The sequence below is a fragment of the Pollicipes pollicipes genome, unplaced genomic scaffold, assembly GCF_011947565.3.
Source record: "Pollicipes pollicipes isolate AB1234 unplaced genomic scaffold, Ppol_2.1 Scaffold_4740;HRSCAF=5597_pilon_pilon_pilon, whole genome shotgun sequence".
Classification (NCBI taxonomy): Eukaryota; Metazoa; Arthropoda; class Thecostraca; order Pollicipedomorpha; family Pollicipedidae; genus Pollicipes; species Pollicipes pollicipes.
Window position 1 is genome coordinate 28938977 of NW_023596545.1, and position 15022 is coordinate 28953998.

General features: G+C 56.4%; 1 protein-coding gene across 1 annotated transcript; it reads right to left on the minus strand.

The window, feature by feature from the left end:
• Positions 1-1325: 1325 nt before the first annotated feature.
• Positions 1326-6241, minus strand: abs (ATP-dependent RNA helicase abstrakt; the record flags this gene model as incomplete). Its single annotated transcript, XM_037222318.1, is given in 7 exon segments — positions 1326-1454; positions 1915-2124; positions 2828-2963; positions 3273-3450; positions 4848-4964; positions 5288-5346; positions 6208-6241. Coding segments are annotated over 7 exon segments (848 nt in total), but the record flags the coding sequence as incomplete, so codon positions are not given.
• Between the last annotated feature and the right edge of the window lie 8781 nt (positions 6242-15022).

Consider the following 15022-nt stretch of genomic DNA (forward strand, 5'->3'; position numbering starts at 1 on the left):
GATATCCTGCCTCCGCCACGGTCGGCAGGCATCGCCCGTGGGGTACAAATACCCCTACAACGATATCCTGCCTCCACCACTGTCGGCAGACCTCGCCCGTAGGGTACAAATACCCTACAACGATATCCTGCCTCCGCCACGATCGGCAGGCATCGCTCGTGGAATAAAAATCCTCCTTCAACGATACCCTGCCTTCACCACGGTCCGCAGGCAAACTCTTGTAGTAAAAATCCCCTACAACGATACCCTGCCCCCGCAGCTGCGATCGTCGAACGTTTAGTCCATGTCGTGCGCGTCACCGCCAGCCCGGTGTCGACCGGGGTGGCGGTGTCCACAAATCACGCTCGGGTTCCAGTGTAGCCATTGTCTGAGAATCTCTGTACCAGGCCGTGTGTCCCGCACATGACTCACATAGGACGTCCAGTGCAAGGCAAAATAAACGGGTTTTCCAATTAGCCCGAACCTGCGTTTTATTTAGACATCGGGAACACGCGCCGTTTTTGGGCGCGATGACAGCGGTGGCCTCGCCAAAAGTCGCGACGCCCCGCCAGCTGAGCTACGGGACGGCGACTTCTGCCGTTCGGACTGACCGCGTGCACGGAAACCGGGGATTACCGTCTAATATCGCGCCGTGTGGAGACGAGCAGAACAATACCAGCTCCCAGCAATACATTCCTTGTGCTCCGCCTCGCAGCACACCGAAGGCGAATGAACCCCCATGGCGGCGTGACGCACATACATGTAGTGGGATGGCGTCATTGGCAAGCAGCGCCGGAGCGAGAACGGCGCGTGAGGAGCAATATTCAACAGGTCAGGGGCGGCCTCTGTGGTGACTGGGGAGTCCCCGTCGTCCACGCCGAACACCGCGCCAGTCGAGCGTGCACTAATGGGACCTGGCAGAGACCGGATGTCACGGGCCACGCGATGTGACCCCGCCCACTGTGAGTCACAGGCTGGGGAAATCGCTCGTTAGCCGTGGGGTGAACCTTGCCATGAAACGTGATCGAGATGTACGCTGACATAAAGGATGCCATTTGGCCGAGGCGTCGGGTGGGCGATGGATGCTTTACAAATCAGGGATGCATTCGCGGCGACTCGGACGACACAAAATCCATCCCGCCATTACCCATAGATGCCACGAGGAATTGCATGAAATATAAATTGCTAAACGAACACCAACGAGTTGGTATTATCCTACAGGTTAATAGCTCGAACAGTTCAATTCGTCAAACAGTAGAGTTCGTGCTTTGTCAGGCGTCGATAGATGTCAGCACAGTCGATCGACTGCCGCCACCACGCCGTGGCGTCTCAGATCCTCACCGTACGGTCCCTCGTCGCTCATGAACGGCATGCGCTTCTCCTGCTCCAGGCAGAACATGACGAGCGGCAGGACGAACACCATCGTCTTGCCACTGCCGGTGGTGGCGATGCCGATGATGTCCCGGCCGGCGAGGCTGTGAGGGCGTGAGGGGGGAGAGCGGGAGGGTGTCACAGGGCTGGAGCCTCGGCGCCAGGCCGATGACGAGAACAGGAGATAACGCAGCTACCGGCTCGACTGGCCGCGGGAGGCAGTACTCCGTCATGGGTTAGGAGAGCTGAGCGCGCTTTGAAGCAAGCATGGCACCGACCAGTACTCTGCCCAACAAACAACAACGAAATTCGGCACTATCGTGGCTTGGCTGCGACCATTTTGAAAATGGAAGCATATCATGATGGCTGTGACTGCCATTTCTCGGTAAGCATCCAGAACCTCAATTGCGTACCAGACCGAAAACACTTCCCACCCGCAGCAAATGGAGAGCAAAACAGCGAGGCGACTGCTCCACCAGTCCCTCCCCCCCCCCCCCGGCCCAACACAGGTCAGCCGCAGCGGCTGCCCCCACTCCCCCCCCGCCCCCCGGCCAAGACACTTACACAGCCGGCAGCCCCTGGATCTGGATCGGCGATGGCTTGACGATGTTCTTCTTGCGCAGCACCTTGAGCACGGCGGCCGGGAACTTCATCTGCTCGAAGGTCTTGAGCGGCGGCGGCACATTGTCGCCATCGACGAGTATGTGGTGGCGGCGGCGGACACGCGCGTGACGCGCCTCTGGCATCTCCAGCACGGCCGACGGGGCGCGCCAGCTGCGGCCGAGGTCAGACAGAGGTCAGGCGGGGACAGGCGAGGGGTTTAGGTAGGGGGTCAGGTAGGGGGTTAGGCAGAGGTAGAGAGAAGGATCAAGTGTGGGCTAGGTAAAGGTCGGACGAGGGGTCAGTTGGGGGTCAAGCAGAGGTTGGGCGAAGGTCGGACGACGCGTCAGCCGGTGTCAGGCGCGGGTCCGGCCGGCCAGGCAGGTGTCAGAATGGGTCAGGCAGGAATCAAGGGAACCGGCAGGGTTCGGGAGGGTGTGCCGAAGAATGGGTCCCTGTTCGCGCTTGGACTTATGCCGACGATCATATCAGTCCAACCACGCCAAAACAGGGGAGAACCAAAACGGCCATGGGATACGGCGAACGGTCACTGGGGCATGGGGTTCAGAAATCATTGTACCGCGGCTCGTATACTGGAGCGCAATATGAGAATAGAGCAATATTTTCGCTTTGCCGCTTCCTTACAGTAGAACATTAAGGCTGAACTGCAACAATAGTTTGGAACATTAGGGGCATTAGGGTCTCGCCCAGGACATAAATCGTATAAGTGTGTCATATATGGACATGTTGTCCCATGTGTAAGACTCAAGAACGACCGGAGTACACGCAAAAGCAGGTCCAAGACCCTATTATCACCAGCAACACTGACACGAGAACATGGTGCAGCGCACAAAATCTCAAATAAAGCAGCCATCACCTGGTCTTGATGGGCTCCGTATACTCGATGCCCTTGGCCAGCTCGGCGGCCGCCATCAGAGCCCGCTTCTCAGCCACGTTCTCCAGCAGCTTCTGCTCCTCCTTCAGCTGCTTCTCGATGTCGCTCTCTTTCTTGGCTGCGGGGAACGGAGGGCGATCCGGCACGGTTGTAGGGAATGGTGGGATGAACAAAAACGTAAAAAAGCAACGGGCGATCACAATTACTTTTGAGCAGTCCGGAACATCAACAGGAAATATAGCCATCTTAGTCATCTTTCCAGTATCATGTGTGGAAGTTCATGCAGCGAGCAAAAACTAAACCGACCGCAAAACACTCGTTTCGGTTGCGCACCTGAAGCATCATTTCGTGTTCGTCATTTAAATAAATGAGCCTCAAAAACTTGAGTACTTTGGAGAAATTAACACTTCTTTAAAATCGTGCGTACCCTCCGCCTTCTTTTTCAGCTCTGTATGCTGATCCAGAAGGGATATGTTAGCTTTCCTGGCCATCGCCTGAATGTCCTCCTCCCCGTCTTCCTCTTGTGGCTTCTCCTGATTTTCCGCTCCGTCCGACTCTTTCTCCGCTTCGCTGGAGCGGCCGCTGCGCCGGTCCTCGTCCTGAAGCTGTTCAACAGGGGCCCGTGTTACAAACCCTCACTGGACCGTCACTGCGCCTGTCCTCGCCCTGAAGCTGTACGACAGGGGCCCGTGTTCCAAACCCTCATTGGACATCACTGCCTCAATCCTCGTCCTAAAGCTGTACAGCAGGCGCCCGTGTTACAAACCTTCAGTGGACTGTCACGGCGCCTGTCCTCGCCCTGAAGCTGCACGACAGGGGCCCGTGTTACAAACCCTCACTGGATCATCACTGCGCCGGTCCTCGTCTTGGTGTTATACAACCCGTCTCGTAAACCTATAAATAAAATGAGTGGGGAGGGGACATGGGGCAATCACACCCCATCGCCGTTTTCGGGAGCATTGTGTTGCCCCACGTGTCAGCGACAACCCTGTTCATGTACGCATGTGTCTCCACGTATGTTCATGTACAATGGCCAGCTTGCAACGATCGATCACGTGGCAGAGTACGTTCGGCACTGGCGGCACCAGCGTTTCGCCGGGCCTGGCCTGTGGCAATGACAATTCTTTGCTGTTTGCTGAGAGGGCTCCTGACGACTTAAAAGGAGACTGGCAATTCCGAGGGAGCAATGGCTAGTCATACAGGACTCTGGCAGTCATCTGAGGTCACGGCCCGTTGCTGTACAAGGGCCGCCAGCTAGTCAAAGCGGATCCTAGCCATCTCAAGTGGCGCTTCACCAGTCGTAACGAGCCCTAGCTGTTACAGCTGACTCTGGACCTTGAGCATTACATCTCTGATGGGTTCTTGACCATTCACACAGTGCCTGACAGTTCACACCCATTGACAAAACAGCTCTTGAGCATCTCACACTCAAGGAAGGGGTATATGGCCATTCAGTTAACCTCTCTGTCCCCTCCTACCTGGCCAAGCCACTTGGCCTTTTCTTCCTGCATGCTTCAATCCTGATGATGCCTTTCATCAGCCATTGGTAACAGTCTACAACTGCAAGCTGTGGATTGGCATGCCATTGTTTGGGGACTTGACAAATTCTAAGAGATAAACATTGGATGTAATGGCAACAGCTAATCATGCTGACAGCGGAACACTGACACCTAAACAATAGTGGCTGGGGCACACAATGACTCATCCCTCTTGGTCCTCATGGCCTACTCCTACAAAATGCAAGGATGTAAGAATGACAAGCTGACCAAAATATGATGACAGAGCAAACTATGCACAGCTATGACTGAATATCACCTTCATTAGACCTTGTGCAGTTTGAAGTGAATCATTTCCACTGTGTGTTGTCATGGCGCAGTGATCAGCTGGCACGCACGAAAGCAGGACGTGGTCAGTGCCCACTGCATCGCTGTAACCAGCAGCACCAAAAAAGGAACACAGGCTGGATAAAGCACCCACACAAGCCTAGGCAGCGCACGCTCACCTGCAGCACGCGGGAAAGGCGGCTGATCACCTCCTTCTTGCGCTCCCGCACAGGAACATAAGGTTTGTAGTCATCTATGTCTGAGTCAGAGCTGGCTGACTCCTCCCGCCTGTATCTCTGTGGCAGGTGAGGGAGGTATCAGACATATTTAAAGGTAGGGTGAAGGTGACAATCCTGTGCTGGTGCTGACAGAGAGGTGTTGCAACAATGCCCACTGGTTGAAATGAATTGCATTCTTAAGCAGCTGTTTTTATGGATCACATTTCTAAATGAACAAAGCTAGGTTTAAAATGAAAGTGATGCATGGTTTACACTTATTATGTGGTGACATGCTAATGTACATCCACCTAGACCAAGATATCTCAATACATTGCTAACTTGCAGCAACAAAATGCACAGATGCCAGCCAACATGTCACAAACACAGCACCACCCACAGACCTTAAGAGGTGGCTTGTCATCTTTGTCTGAGCCCATGATGTTTAAGTTGAAAGTTTGTGCTGAAAAGGCATATGCACATTAGCCTCAGACTGCAGACTAGACAGTGGTGAAATCCTAACTAATGTTAAATGCCTAGATTTTTGCAATACCAAACATGACATCTATCATGAAATCAAACATGATATTGGAATATCTGAAAAATTAGCTTCTTTTCTGGGGTTTTACTTCAGAGACGGCAGAGTGGTCTGTTGATGAGGTTAGGGTACATCAGGTTAGGTTAGGTTAGGTCTCTCATGAAATGACCAAGGTTAAGCAAAAAGTGGTATATTACTCAAATTTTAAAAATCTAGGCAGCTTTTACTTGGAGAAGTTTGATTTTAGGCATTTAGTTCTTTCAGGTGAAAGGATGCAAAACTGATGAGCTTGGATCCCCTGCCACAGTGGTAGTTTACCTGTACCTGGAACATGTACATTTCAAACACAACTTGTGGCAAAATGTGCTGAATTTGTGCACTTTTCAAACTGAAAATTTTGAGGGATGCTCAGACTATATTTTCATGCTATTAACACAGCATTCTCATTCAATGAATCATTGGCTCACTTCACACCAAAAATTGATGGCAACCAAGTGGTAATTTCTAGACACTCCAGGAATTCGATTTTGGAGATTTATGATGCACATGTGTAGAAATGGCTGACACAAGTTTGCAACTATGCCCGACGTGCTGCATACCCTAATTTCTTGCAGTGTGGAGTCCCTGGCGGCGACACTACGCACAAATCAACCCATAACACATTTATATACCAGAACGATACCATCTATCTGCATCTGATTTTCAAATGACACTTCTTACTTGCAAACGTCAATAAAATAGGCCAACAAACGCATGCACTTACCACTCGCGCTATCACTGACGTACCTTTCGAATCCCGCACCATCCGATGTCGCCGACGTTTTTGCGCCTATTCACGCACAGATGCGGCAGTTTACACACGGTCTGGTAGCCGTCATTTGCTACCAAATCCATTTCGGTCAAGATCATTTTGTTTGTTCTTTTTATCCCTACTTCAGGTTGCGAAAGATGGACACTTGATTCAAGAGCTTGTACCAAACCTTACAGGTGCGGTTCTCGTTGATTGCTCGACATTACAGCTATGGCTACAATAAAAAGCACAATGGAACCGATAACGGAGTTCAGGTAAACAAACATCTTGTTCCACCATGCGGAGTGCACCGTCTCTCGTAGGTAGGCATGTCACACAATAGCCGGGATCTCGGGTTTGCATTGGAGCAGCCACCAGTTTCCCACAGTAACTTGACAATACATACTAGCAATAAGCACTTTTCGATGAATTCAGTCGTTTATTGCCTAACGGGCTGATGGTTTAGACGTGATGGTTATATATATATATATATATATATATATATATATATATATATATATATATATATATACAAGAATGCTGTGTGCGCAGGCGACCGGAGTGCATGCGTTGTCGGCATGTTTGTTCGACCCCAATAGTCTTCTGCAAGGTCTCTGGTTCCGGGCGATTTTATTGTAAACTGGTCCACGAAGCTTCATACATAATCACGCTCGACTCCGCGCGTCGAGTTTCGGTGCGGCTGTGCCACGGTGGAACGATCATCACGAGTATCGGGGTATCAGACTGCCGTCCTATCACCCCATATCATGATTCAAACATATCAATGACCCGCGTCGGTAGATTTCAGAACCCCTACATGATACAGGCGATAACGAAAGTCGCAATCTATTTTCTATTTACTTGCATAGCACCTACTGCAAGCACCCTGACCCAGTTCTTATGCAATAGCTCCCTGAGACGACCGGGCACGGCATAACTTTGACAATAATGCTGGCCACACCGGCAGAAGTCTGCCAGCTCCTCCGCTCAGCGTCTGCTTCACTTCACTTCAAATTCACTTGCTTCGCACCCGCATCCCAACTCCGTCTTTCCCTGACGGTGAACGCATCCGTACACCAGCCGGTCTGCCGCCGCCACACTCACGCCACGATCACGGCAAGTAGCCGAGCGAGTTCTCGATGTTCTGCTCCGAGTAGCCGTGGCTGCCGCGCGGCGCTGCGCCGTCTCCGCCGTCGCCGCGCCGCTGCTCGTCCTCGCTGTCGCTGCTCAGCAGGTCGGTGGTCTGGCTCAGCCGCAGGCTCGAGAAGGTCGCCGCGATCTCGGTGGCTTTCTTGAGCGTGAGCGCGTCGCCTTCGCCGCGGCGCCGCCGTTGCGAGCCGCCCAGGCGCACCACGCGGCCGGCCGGGTCGGCGGCCGAGACCATGAGGAAGCGGCCGCCGGCGCCGTGCGCGTCCGCCGCCTCCGGCCGGCTCAACACGTCCGCCGCCTCCGGCCTGCTCAGTACGTCCACGCTACCCGTCTTGCGCAGCGTAGTGCCGGCACCCGGTCCGGCGCGGAGCGTCTGCCCGGCCGGCCGCCGGCGGCAGCTGCGGCGGCAGGAGCTGCGGCAGTGGCTCCGGCCGCCGCCGCCACCACCGCCGCCCCGCTCCGGCTCCTCGCCGCGGTGGAGGCTCGGCGGACGCTCGTCGGCCGGGCCGTCGGCGTGGCTTTGTCTGCGGCGGTGCGAGGGGCGCTGCAGTGCCGCACGCTCCGAGCCCCGTCCGTAGGGGTCCGCTCGGTTCGGCGGTGCGCCGGTGTCGGCCGCGACGCCGTGCGTCAGCGAGCAGTAGCACCTGTCGCTCTCGGCGCAGCTCTCAGCGTCGCAGGGACACGGCAGGTCCATCAGTGAGCGCGACTTGGGCAGGCGAGTGATGGGGGCGGAGTCCGTGCGGTCAGCGTCCCTGCCGCAGGCGCAGCTGCCGAGCGGTGATAAGCTGTCCTGCTGGAGAGGCGAGGTCCGCTCCGTTCGAGTTGTAGCCTCCGAACGAGGCAGCGGGTGATCTTGGCTGGTAAGCGCTTTGATTTCCACAGAGGGCCCGCTGGGAATCTTGGAGGGACGATCCTCGTCGGTTTTTGGGTCTCGCTTCTTGTCGCCGGCCCTGGCATTGTACAGCCTTGCCAGAGGTGAGTGTTGTCGGAGGTATGCGGTTGGTGATTGGAAGCTGCCCGAGCGGGAGGTCAGCCGCAGCAGCGACTTCTTCGTCGCCTTCAACACGTTGCTGATGGTGCTGCCGTCGGAGGTGTCGCTCTCGCTCTGCGTGGCGGACTGCTTGGTCTGCTTCTTCATGATGCTCTTGCTGCGCCGGTACATCTCATCCTTGCTGAGGGTGAGCGCCAGCCGGAGCAGCAGCTCACGGTGCTCAGGGCGCAGCTCGCTGAACGACATGCCGTCGGGGCCAATCACCTGGCGCAGCACGTCGTCCACCGTGCGGATGCCGTCCCGCGCTTGGATCTCGGCCAGCAGGCGGCGCAGGTCCACACGCGGCTGCGGCTCGCCGCGTTCCGGCGGCGGCCGCTCGTCGAACACGACGCCGCGACCGGACCGCGGGTCAGAGGCGCTGCGGGTGAGTCGCCGGCCCGCGCGCGGGCCCCCGTCGCCGGTCTGCGAGCTCGCGGGGTCGCCGGCGAGCAAGCCGACGCTGCCGCTCCGCCGCGCGCCGCCGTTGCCCGGCGCGGCTCGCGGCCGGTCCCGCTCGCGGCCGCGCTCGCGGCTGCGCTCGCGGCTGCGGCTGCGCGGCCGAGCGGCGCGGCTGGCGCCGGCGCGCGCCGACGGCCGCCGCTCCAGGCGCCGCGGCGCGCCAGGCTCGTCGTGCGGCACAGGCGGCGCGCGCCGGCGCCGCTGCGGCCGTCTGGGCGGCGCCAGCTCGTCGCCGGTGGAATCGAGCCCCGAGCTGCACGGGTCTGCCGCGCCGTCAGGCCGCAGCCGCGTCAGCAGCGCCTGGTACAGGTTGGCCGCGATCACGATGGCGTCCTCGGCGGCGGCGCACGCGAAAGCATGACACTGGAGCGCGCCGCCGACGCCCGGCCGCCGCATCACACACGCCAGCAGCGGCGGGTGCGCGGCGTCCCGCGCGCGCGCCGCCAGGCTGGCGTCCAGCGCGCTGAACAGCTGCGAGCGGTCCTGGTTCTCCGGGTCGCAGATGAGAGGCAGGAAGGCGAACTGGAGCTGCGCGCGGCCGGCTGCGCTCGGCCGTTGGCTGACCACGAACTTGACGGCGGCCCACACAGCCACGGTCGAGAACGGGTTAACGAGCTCCTGCACGCCTCTGTGAAGCTCTCTAACAAACTGCACGCGAATGCCGGAGTCGGTGATCTCCAGCGTGTCCTGCAGTGTCTTCCGCAGCCGAGCCAGCTCGCGGTACTGCATATACAGCCGCTTGAGCGGCTCCTGCAGGTCCTCCAACTGCGTCGCGCCCTCCGCCACCGGCAGCGCGCCGAGGTAGTCGACGCTGAAGACGGCGCCGGCCGCCACGTCTGCTTCGCCTCCGAGCCGTTCCAGCCTCGTCATGATGGCCGCCGGCGTCATCACCGACTCCATGCTGGGGGCGACGCCTGGCCGGGCTGGCGGCGGCGGCGGCGGCGGCGGCGGCGGCGGGGGTGGCGGCGGGGGCGGCGGCGGAGCGCCGACCCCCGTCCCCGCCCACAGCGACGGCCGTTGGAGGAACAGCCCGCCGGGGGGCAGGTCTGAGGCCGGCTGAGGTGGGCGCAGTCCGGGCAACCGTCCAGACAGCTCCGCCGGCGGCTCCACCGGCTCGTAGTCGCTGGTTGAGGAGGCCGGCACCTCGGGGCTCTGGCTGAGCCGCGTCTCGCGGAAGAGTGAGTCGATCCGTTGCTTGTAGGCCGAGCTGCTCGAGTCGGAGTAGGTGCTCGACGAGTCGGCGTCGAGGCGGAAGCTGTAGCCGTCCGTCTTACGGGTCATCATGGCCGACAACTGGCGACGGCGTCAGGTAGAGGAGCGGCCGCCGCTCCGCGGCACCACCGTCGCAGGCGGCCTTCGCCAGGCGGCGCCACTATTCCCGGGCTTCGCCTGTCGCCTCGCTGACGGCTGTGAAGCAAGACACGGAGGTCAGCCAGTGCTAGAGACTGTGGCATCATGGGGTCACGACCAAGGGACCCAGTGACGTCACCGGTGCAGTCAAGACACGTCCAGCGGTGCCCAACTGTGCTGAGGATTCAGCGCGTACGCGAGAGAAATACCCTAGAGCTGGATGGCATTTTATGGAAAATAAAAACTACCACCGTTAGAGAATGAATGCTTCCATTCCAAGTCCAATGGCCTGTGTGATCTGTCGCTGTCAGACGGCCCATGACGTCATAATATGCATCGATGGGGTGCGACGTTGGTCAATCATGCGTGAACCGATGCCAACGAGCTCGAGATCTTATAACGGCCACGCTTTCCGCACGGACGAATATCTTGCAACGCACGTAAATTTGGTCATCTGAAATGTTGTAACCATAGTCAACGTAAAAGACAGCTTAATGCACAGGCGTAAACGGCACCACCAAAGTGGTTCGACCTGCTTGACAGTCGTTTTTTTCCAGCGTGCCGCCCCAGCAGTCCCTGGTAAGAATCCGTAACATCTTATGCAAGGCCGTAACACGCCGTCTGTTTCAGTTTTCCTTCGCTTTTCTTTAGCCTGCCGGAAATGTATTCCTCTCCCAGGTAGCGAAATTCGATGCTATATGTAGGTGAACCTACGCGATGACGCACATGGAGCCAACTTTACATTTGTATCCATGGGACGCGAACTATAATACTAATCAATGTGCATGTGCGGGGCTGCGCGTAGCCCGCTCGTGAACAGCATTTTATGTATAAGCGGCTCTACATTCATTGAACAAACTATACGATCTCAATATGGCGGTCTAACATGCAACACAGCACGAAGTCTGCAGCCTAGCATTTACAACTGCAGAGTAAATTACAATCGTCGTTTATATGCAAGAAATCAGACCGTCGTTTATATGCAATGATCCGCAGAAAAGAAAAGGCATTTTTAAGTGCGATCATGGTCGTGGATGAATCTTATCACAAATATTAATTAAAATCCAGTTGCACCCGCAATTCGTTCGGTAAAGTTTCGCCTGTCCCCACCGCATGAATAGCATGTGAATTTGTGGTAAACAGAAGTAAACGTAGATGACTGATGTTCGCCAAGCGCAAATATTACACCCACCCTAACTCTTGAACACCACTCATATGGCACAACGCATGCTGGTAACTGTTACTTCAACAGTCGTGTACAGACACAGCCTCAGCGAAACACCGTCAATCCGTTTACGATGGGAGCGGGCCGTGCTCAGCAGCGTAAGCCTCGCCCGTTACCGTAAAGGCGCGCTCCACTGGGAAATGGCGCGACGGCCACCGTCGGCTGCCTCCGTGCGCGTGCAGCCGCCGGCCGGCCGATTCGCGACCGCCGTCGGGAGGAGACGACCGCAGACGTTCGGGCCGCCGTCGGGGCACGGCTCGGGCGCGCTGCCCGTGAAGCCCAGACGGCCCGGCCGCTCCCAGGGTGAGAGCCACGGCCGGCGGAAAGGCGGACGACGGCGCGGCGCCGTCGGCTAATGTCGGTGTTTGGCCACCGACGGCGCGGCTCGACGGGTGTAATTGTCGCGTGTTCGCGGTGTAGTTCTGGGGTATCGGTTTTTTGGCAGCGTCAGCTGCCATTGACGCAGAGTGTCTGTGTTTGACAGGCTGGTTTCTCTTTGTGGGCTGTGGCGAATATATTCGGTTCTTATGTTGGCACCGATCAGACTGTCATGTACCAGGGGGGTGCTGATCAGGGGAGATGTTGGGCAAAGAATGAAGTATATGATACAGTGTTCGTCACCCCCAGCAGTTCCTTTCGCCATGAGAGACTGGTGACCCATAGACCCGTGGATGTGTTCACGGAGTCGATGCCATGAGCACTGCCGGGAACGCAGAGATTTTTAACCAGCGCGCAGGGGTCTGAGACAATCACACTCGGCCGGGGAAGTTGACTTCCGCCCTGGGATCCCCAGCTTCCAAACGTCACGCGAGAAAAACAAAGATAACGTTGCAAAGTTCTCGTTAAATCATGAAAAATGTTCACCAAATTTTGACCTTAGCTCAAATTTGAGGTCGCCAGAGGTCAGCAAAGAAAAAAGGTCGGTCTGATAAATGCACTTTAACATATGTGAACACGTTAAGAAGGATATTGAGGGCACAGAAGTAGGCGCGAAGACTGTGTGGAGTCCATTCTGGCCATTTCTGTTCCCAGCAAGGGTCAGGTCGGGTCAGGTCACCGTTCAAAATTGCTCCACCAGTGGTCTACATGAACGACACTTTTTGTGTTCTTTCACAATGTGCTTAGCACTTCATTTTGTTAGGCATCCCGGCTGAGCAGTTATATGTTTATTCTATTGAGTGTTTATTAGCTATCATTCGAAAAGTATCCCGGACACTAAATTACCATTATAGGCTGACCTCGAGGTCAACTCAGGTCAAATTCATAAAACATTTAAACTGAAAAAATAAATTACAAACTGAGTTTAAGCTCAATGGTTTTCTGTCGTCGAACATAGGGTGTTATACATCTACAGATACTTAAGATCGCATAACCCTTGTATACATTATACAATATCCCTTCAACGCCTGACAATGCATTTGTAACAAACTGAGAACAGGCACTTTGCTTCATGAAATTAGGCGTCATCAGCTCTACAAACACGATGCAAAGGTGGTAACACGTGTCGCACTCGTTTATCTCAACTCTCCGTTACTCACAACAGAGGTCACTGATTTTGGGTGACCTCATCTGACCTTGGATGTCTTCACGTGGCCTTTTGTGCGCTCATTATGCGTTATTATTGTATCACATATTTCCAGTGGAAAATTCGAATTCTGCGCCCGACATTACCCAATACAATTGTTCATGTTTAGCCCAGTACGTCTTGCAGAAGGCACCCAGAGAGGTAAGCCTCGATCTATTTCAATATCATATACTCTGTAGTCTCATGATGGTTGTGCATATCACTTTGTACTCTGCTTCTTACATGAAAGCGCCAAAACTACACAAAAATACGCACACATCTGCATTATTTGCGAAAAATAGCAAAACACATGATCTCACCTCAGGTCACTAACCTCACCTGGCTCGAACAATCTCAAATAAGCGAACTGTTGGTGGTATCATGTTCTTTTACTATCGCAAGATTGAGCAATGACAAATAGTGCTCGAAAACATTATGCGTGGTCGAATGAATTTAGCAGTTGAGGTCTTAAACCTAATCTAGGTTGCTGACCTTGGCAGGTAAAACTTAAAATTCGCACAAACAAAGCCAACGTGTTGACTAAGCAGGTACTTTACAATTGGTGTCGCTGAGAGTGTTCGTTTTTTGAGCTGTGCCCGAAAACCGCAGGAGAAAAGTCGACTTCCCCCGCCCGCGCGGGTAACAATGTAGCTGACTGATGTAGACATACTGCACTAACAAACACAGACCCTGCCCTACTAAATCGTGGATAGCCTTGTTCGCTGCTCCGCAATGCTCTCCATGCATGGCGAGTCGCGAACGGTGGCATGACCTGAAAAGCACTGAGCCCGCATTCGTAACGCCTATTTGGCCTGCCATGTTTCCGGCGGCGGCGTGAGCCTGACACGATCCCGTATCCGTGCCGTCGCGCCGGGAGCTTTGGCTTCACGCGATCCAGCGCAGCTGTGGCAGTACATACAAGTGAAGGCGAGCGCCTCCGAGTCTTGGACTGACAGCAGCCGGCTGCGCTGCCGCGTTTCTTTGGCATCGCGGGAGTTGCGTGGGGAGCAGGACGTCCGATGCGTTACAATTACCGCTTACCATCGTATTGCTTTTTCTTACCACGTATGTGCCGGGTGGTTGTCCTCTGTCGCATCCAGGCAAAGGACAACCACATGCATCCACATCCGAAGAATTGAGACCGGCAGCGTTTTCGCACTCGCCTGCGAGTCGTGTTCGGCCTGTCGCCGGCTGTTGTCATGGTCCCACGACGCCAATAAAAATCGGCGAGATAAAGTGCCATGCCCTGCTCATAACGGCGCCGCATTTCCGGTCAGCACCGCACCAGCCGCTGACTCGCTCCCTCAGCCATGGCGGTTTCTGACCTGCGACGAGCGGGAGCTCAGGCAGGCCCGCCGCGCAGCACTCCGCGCCGAGGCTGGACCGTGCTGACTGGCGTGTCGGAACGGCGTGTGGCCGGAGGGGACTGGCGGCGGGACCAGGAACGGGCAGGTGGCGGATTAAAGACGGGGCAATCCGAACTGGGAACGGGATGGAGGCCAGACGATTTTACGGGCTTTAGCCGGGCCACTGCCAGACCCAAGCCGGGACCAACGCTGTTGACGGCAGCCAGGCCCTAGCCGGGACCATCGCCGTCGGCGACAGCCAGGCCCTAGCCGAGACCATCGCCGTCGGCGGCAGCCAGGCCCCAGCCCGGATCATTGCTGTCGGCGGCAACCGGGCCTTAACCGGGACCATCACTGACGGCGGCAGCCAGGCCCTAGCCGGGACCATCGCCGACGGCGACAGCCAGGCCCTAGCCGAGACCACCACTGTCAGCGGCAGCCAGGCCCTGGCCGGGACCGTCGCCGTTGATGGCAGCGACCGCCGCCGTCCGGGCACCGGTCCGCGGCACCCTCGACTCCGTTCGGCACGGGTGAGGTCGCCATGGCTGGCTGGCTGCTGCCAGCGCCGCTGCGGTAATGACAGACGGTTGGTGACAGTCGGTTGGTGACAGTCGGCCGGTGACAACCGCCGTGCCAGGTGGCGGCCGACGCGTCAAACGGTGCGGTGGCCGGCGGCGCGGCTGTGGCC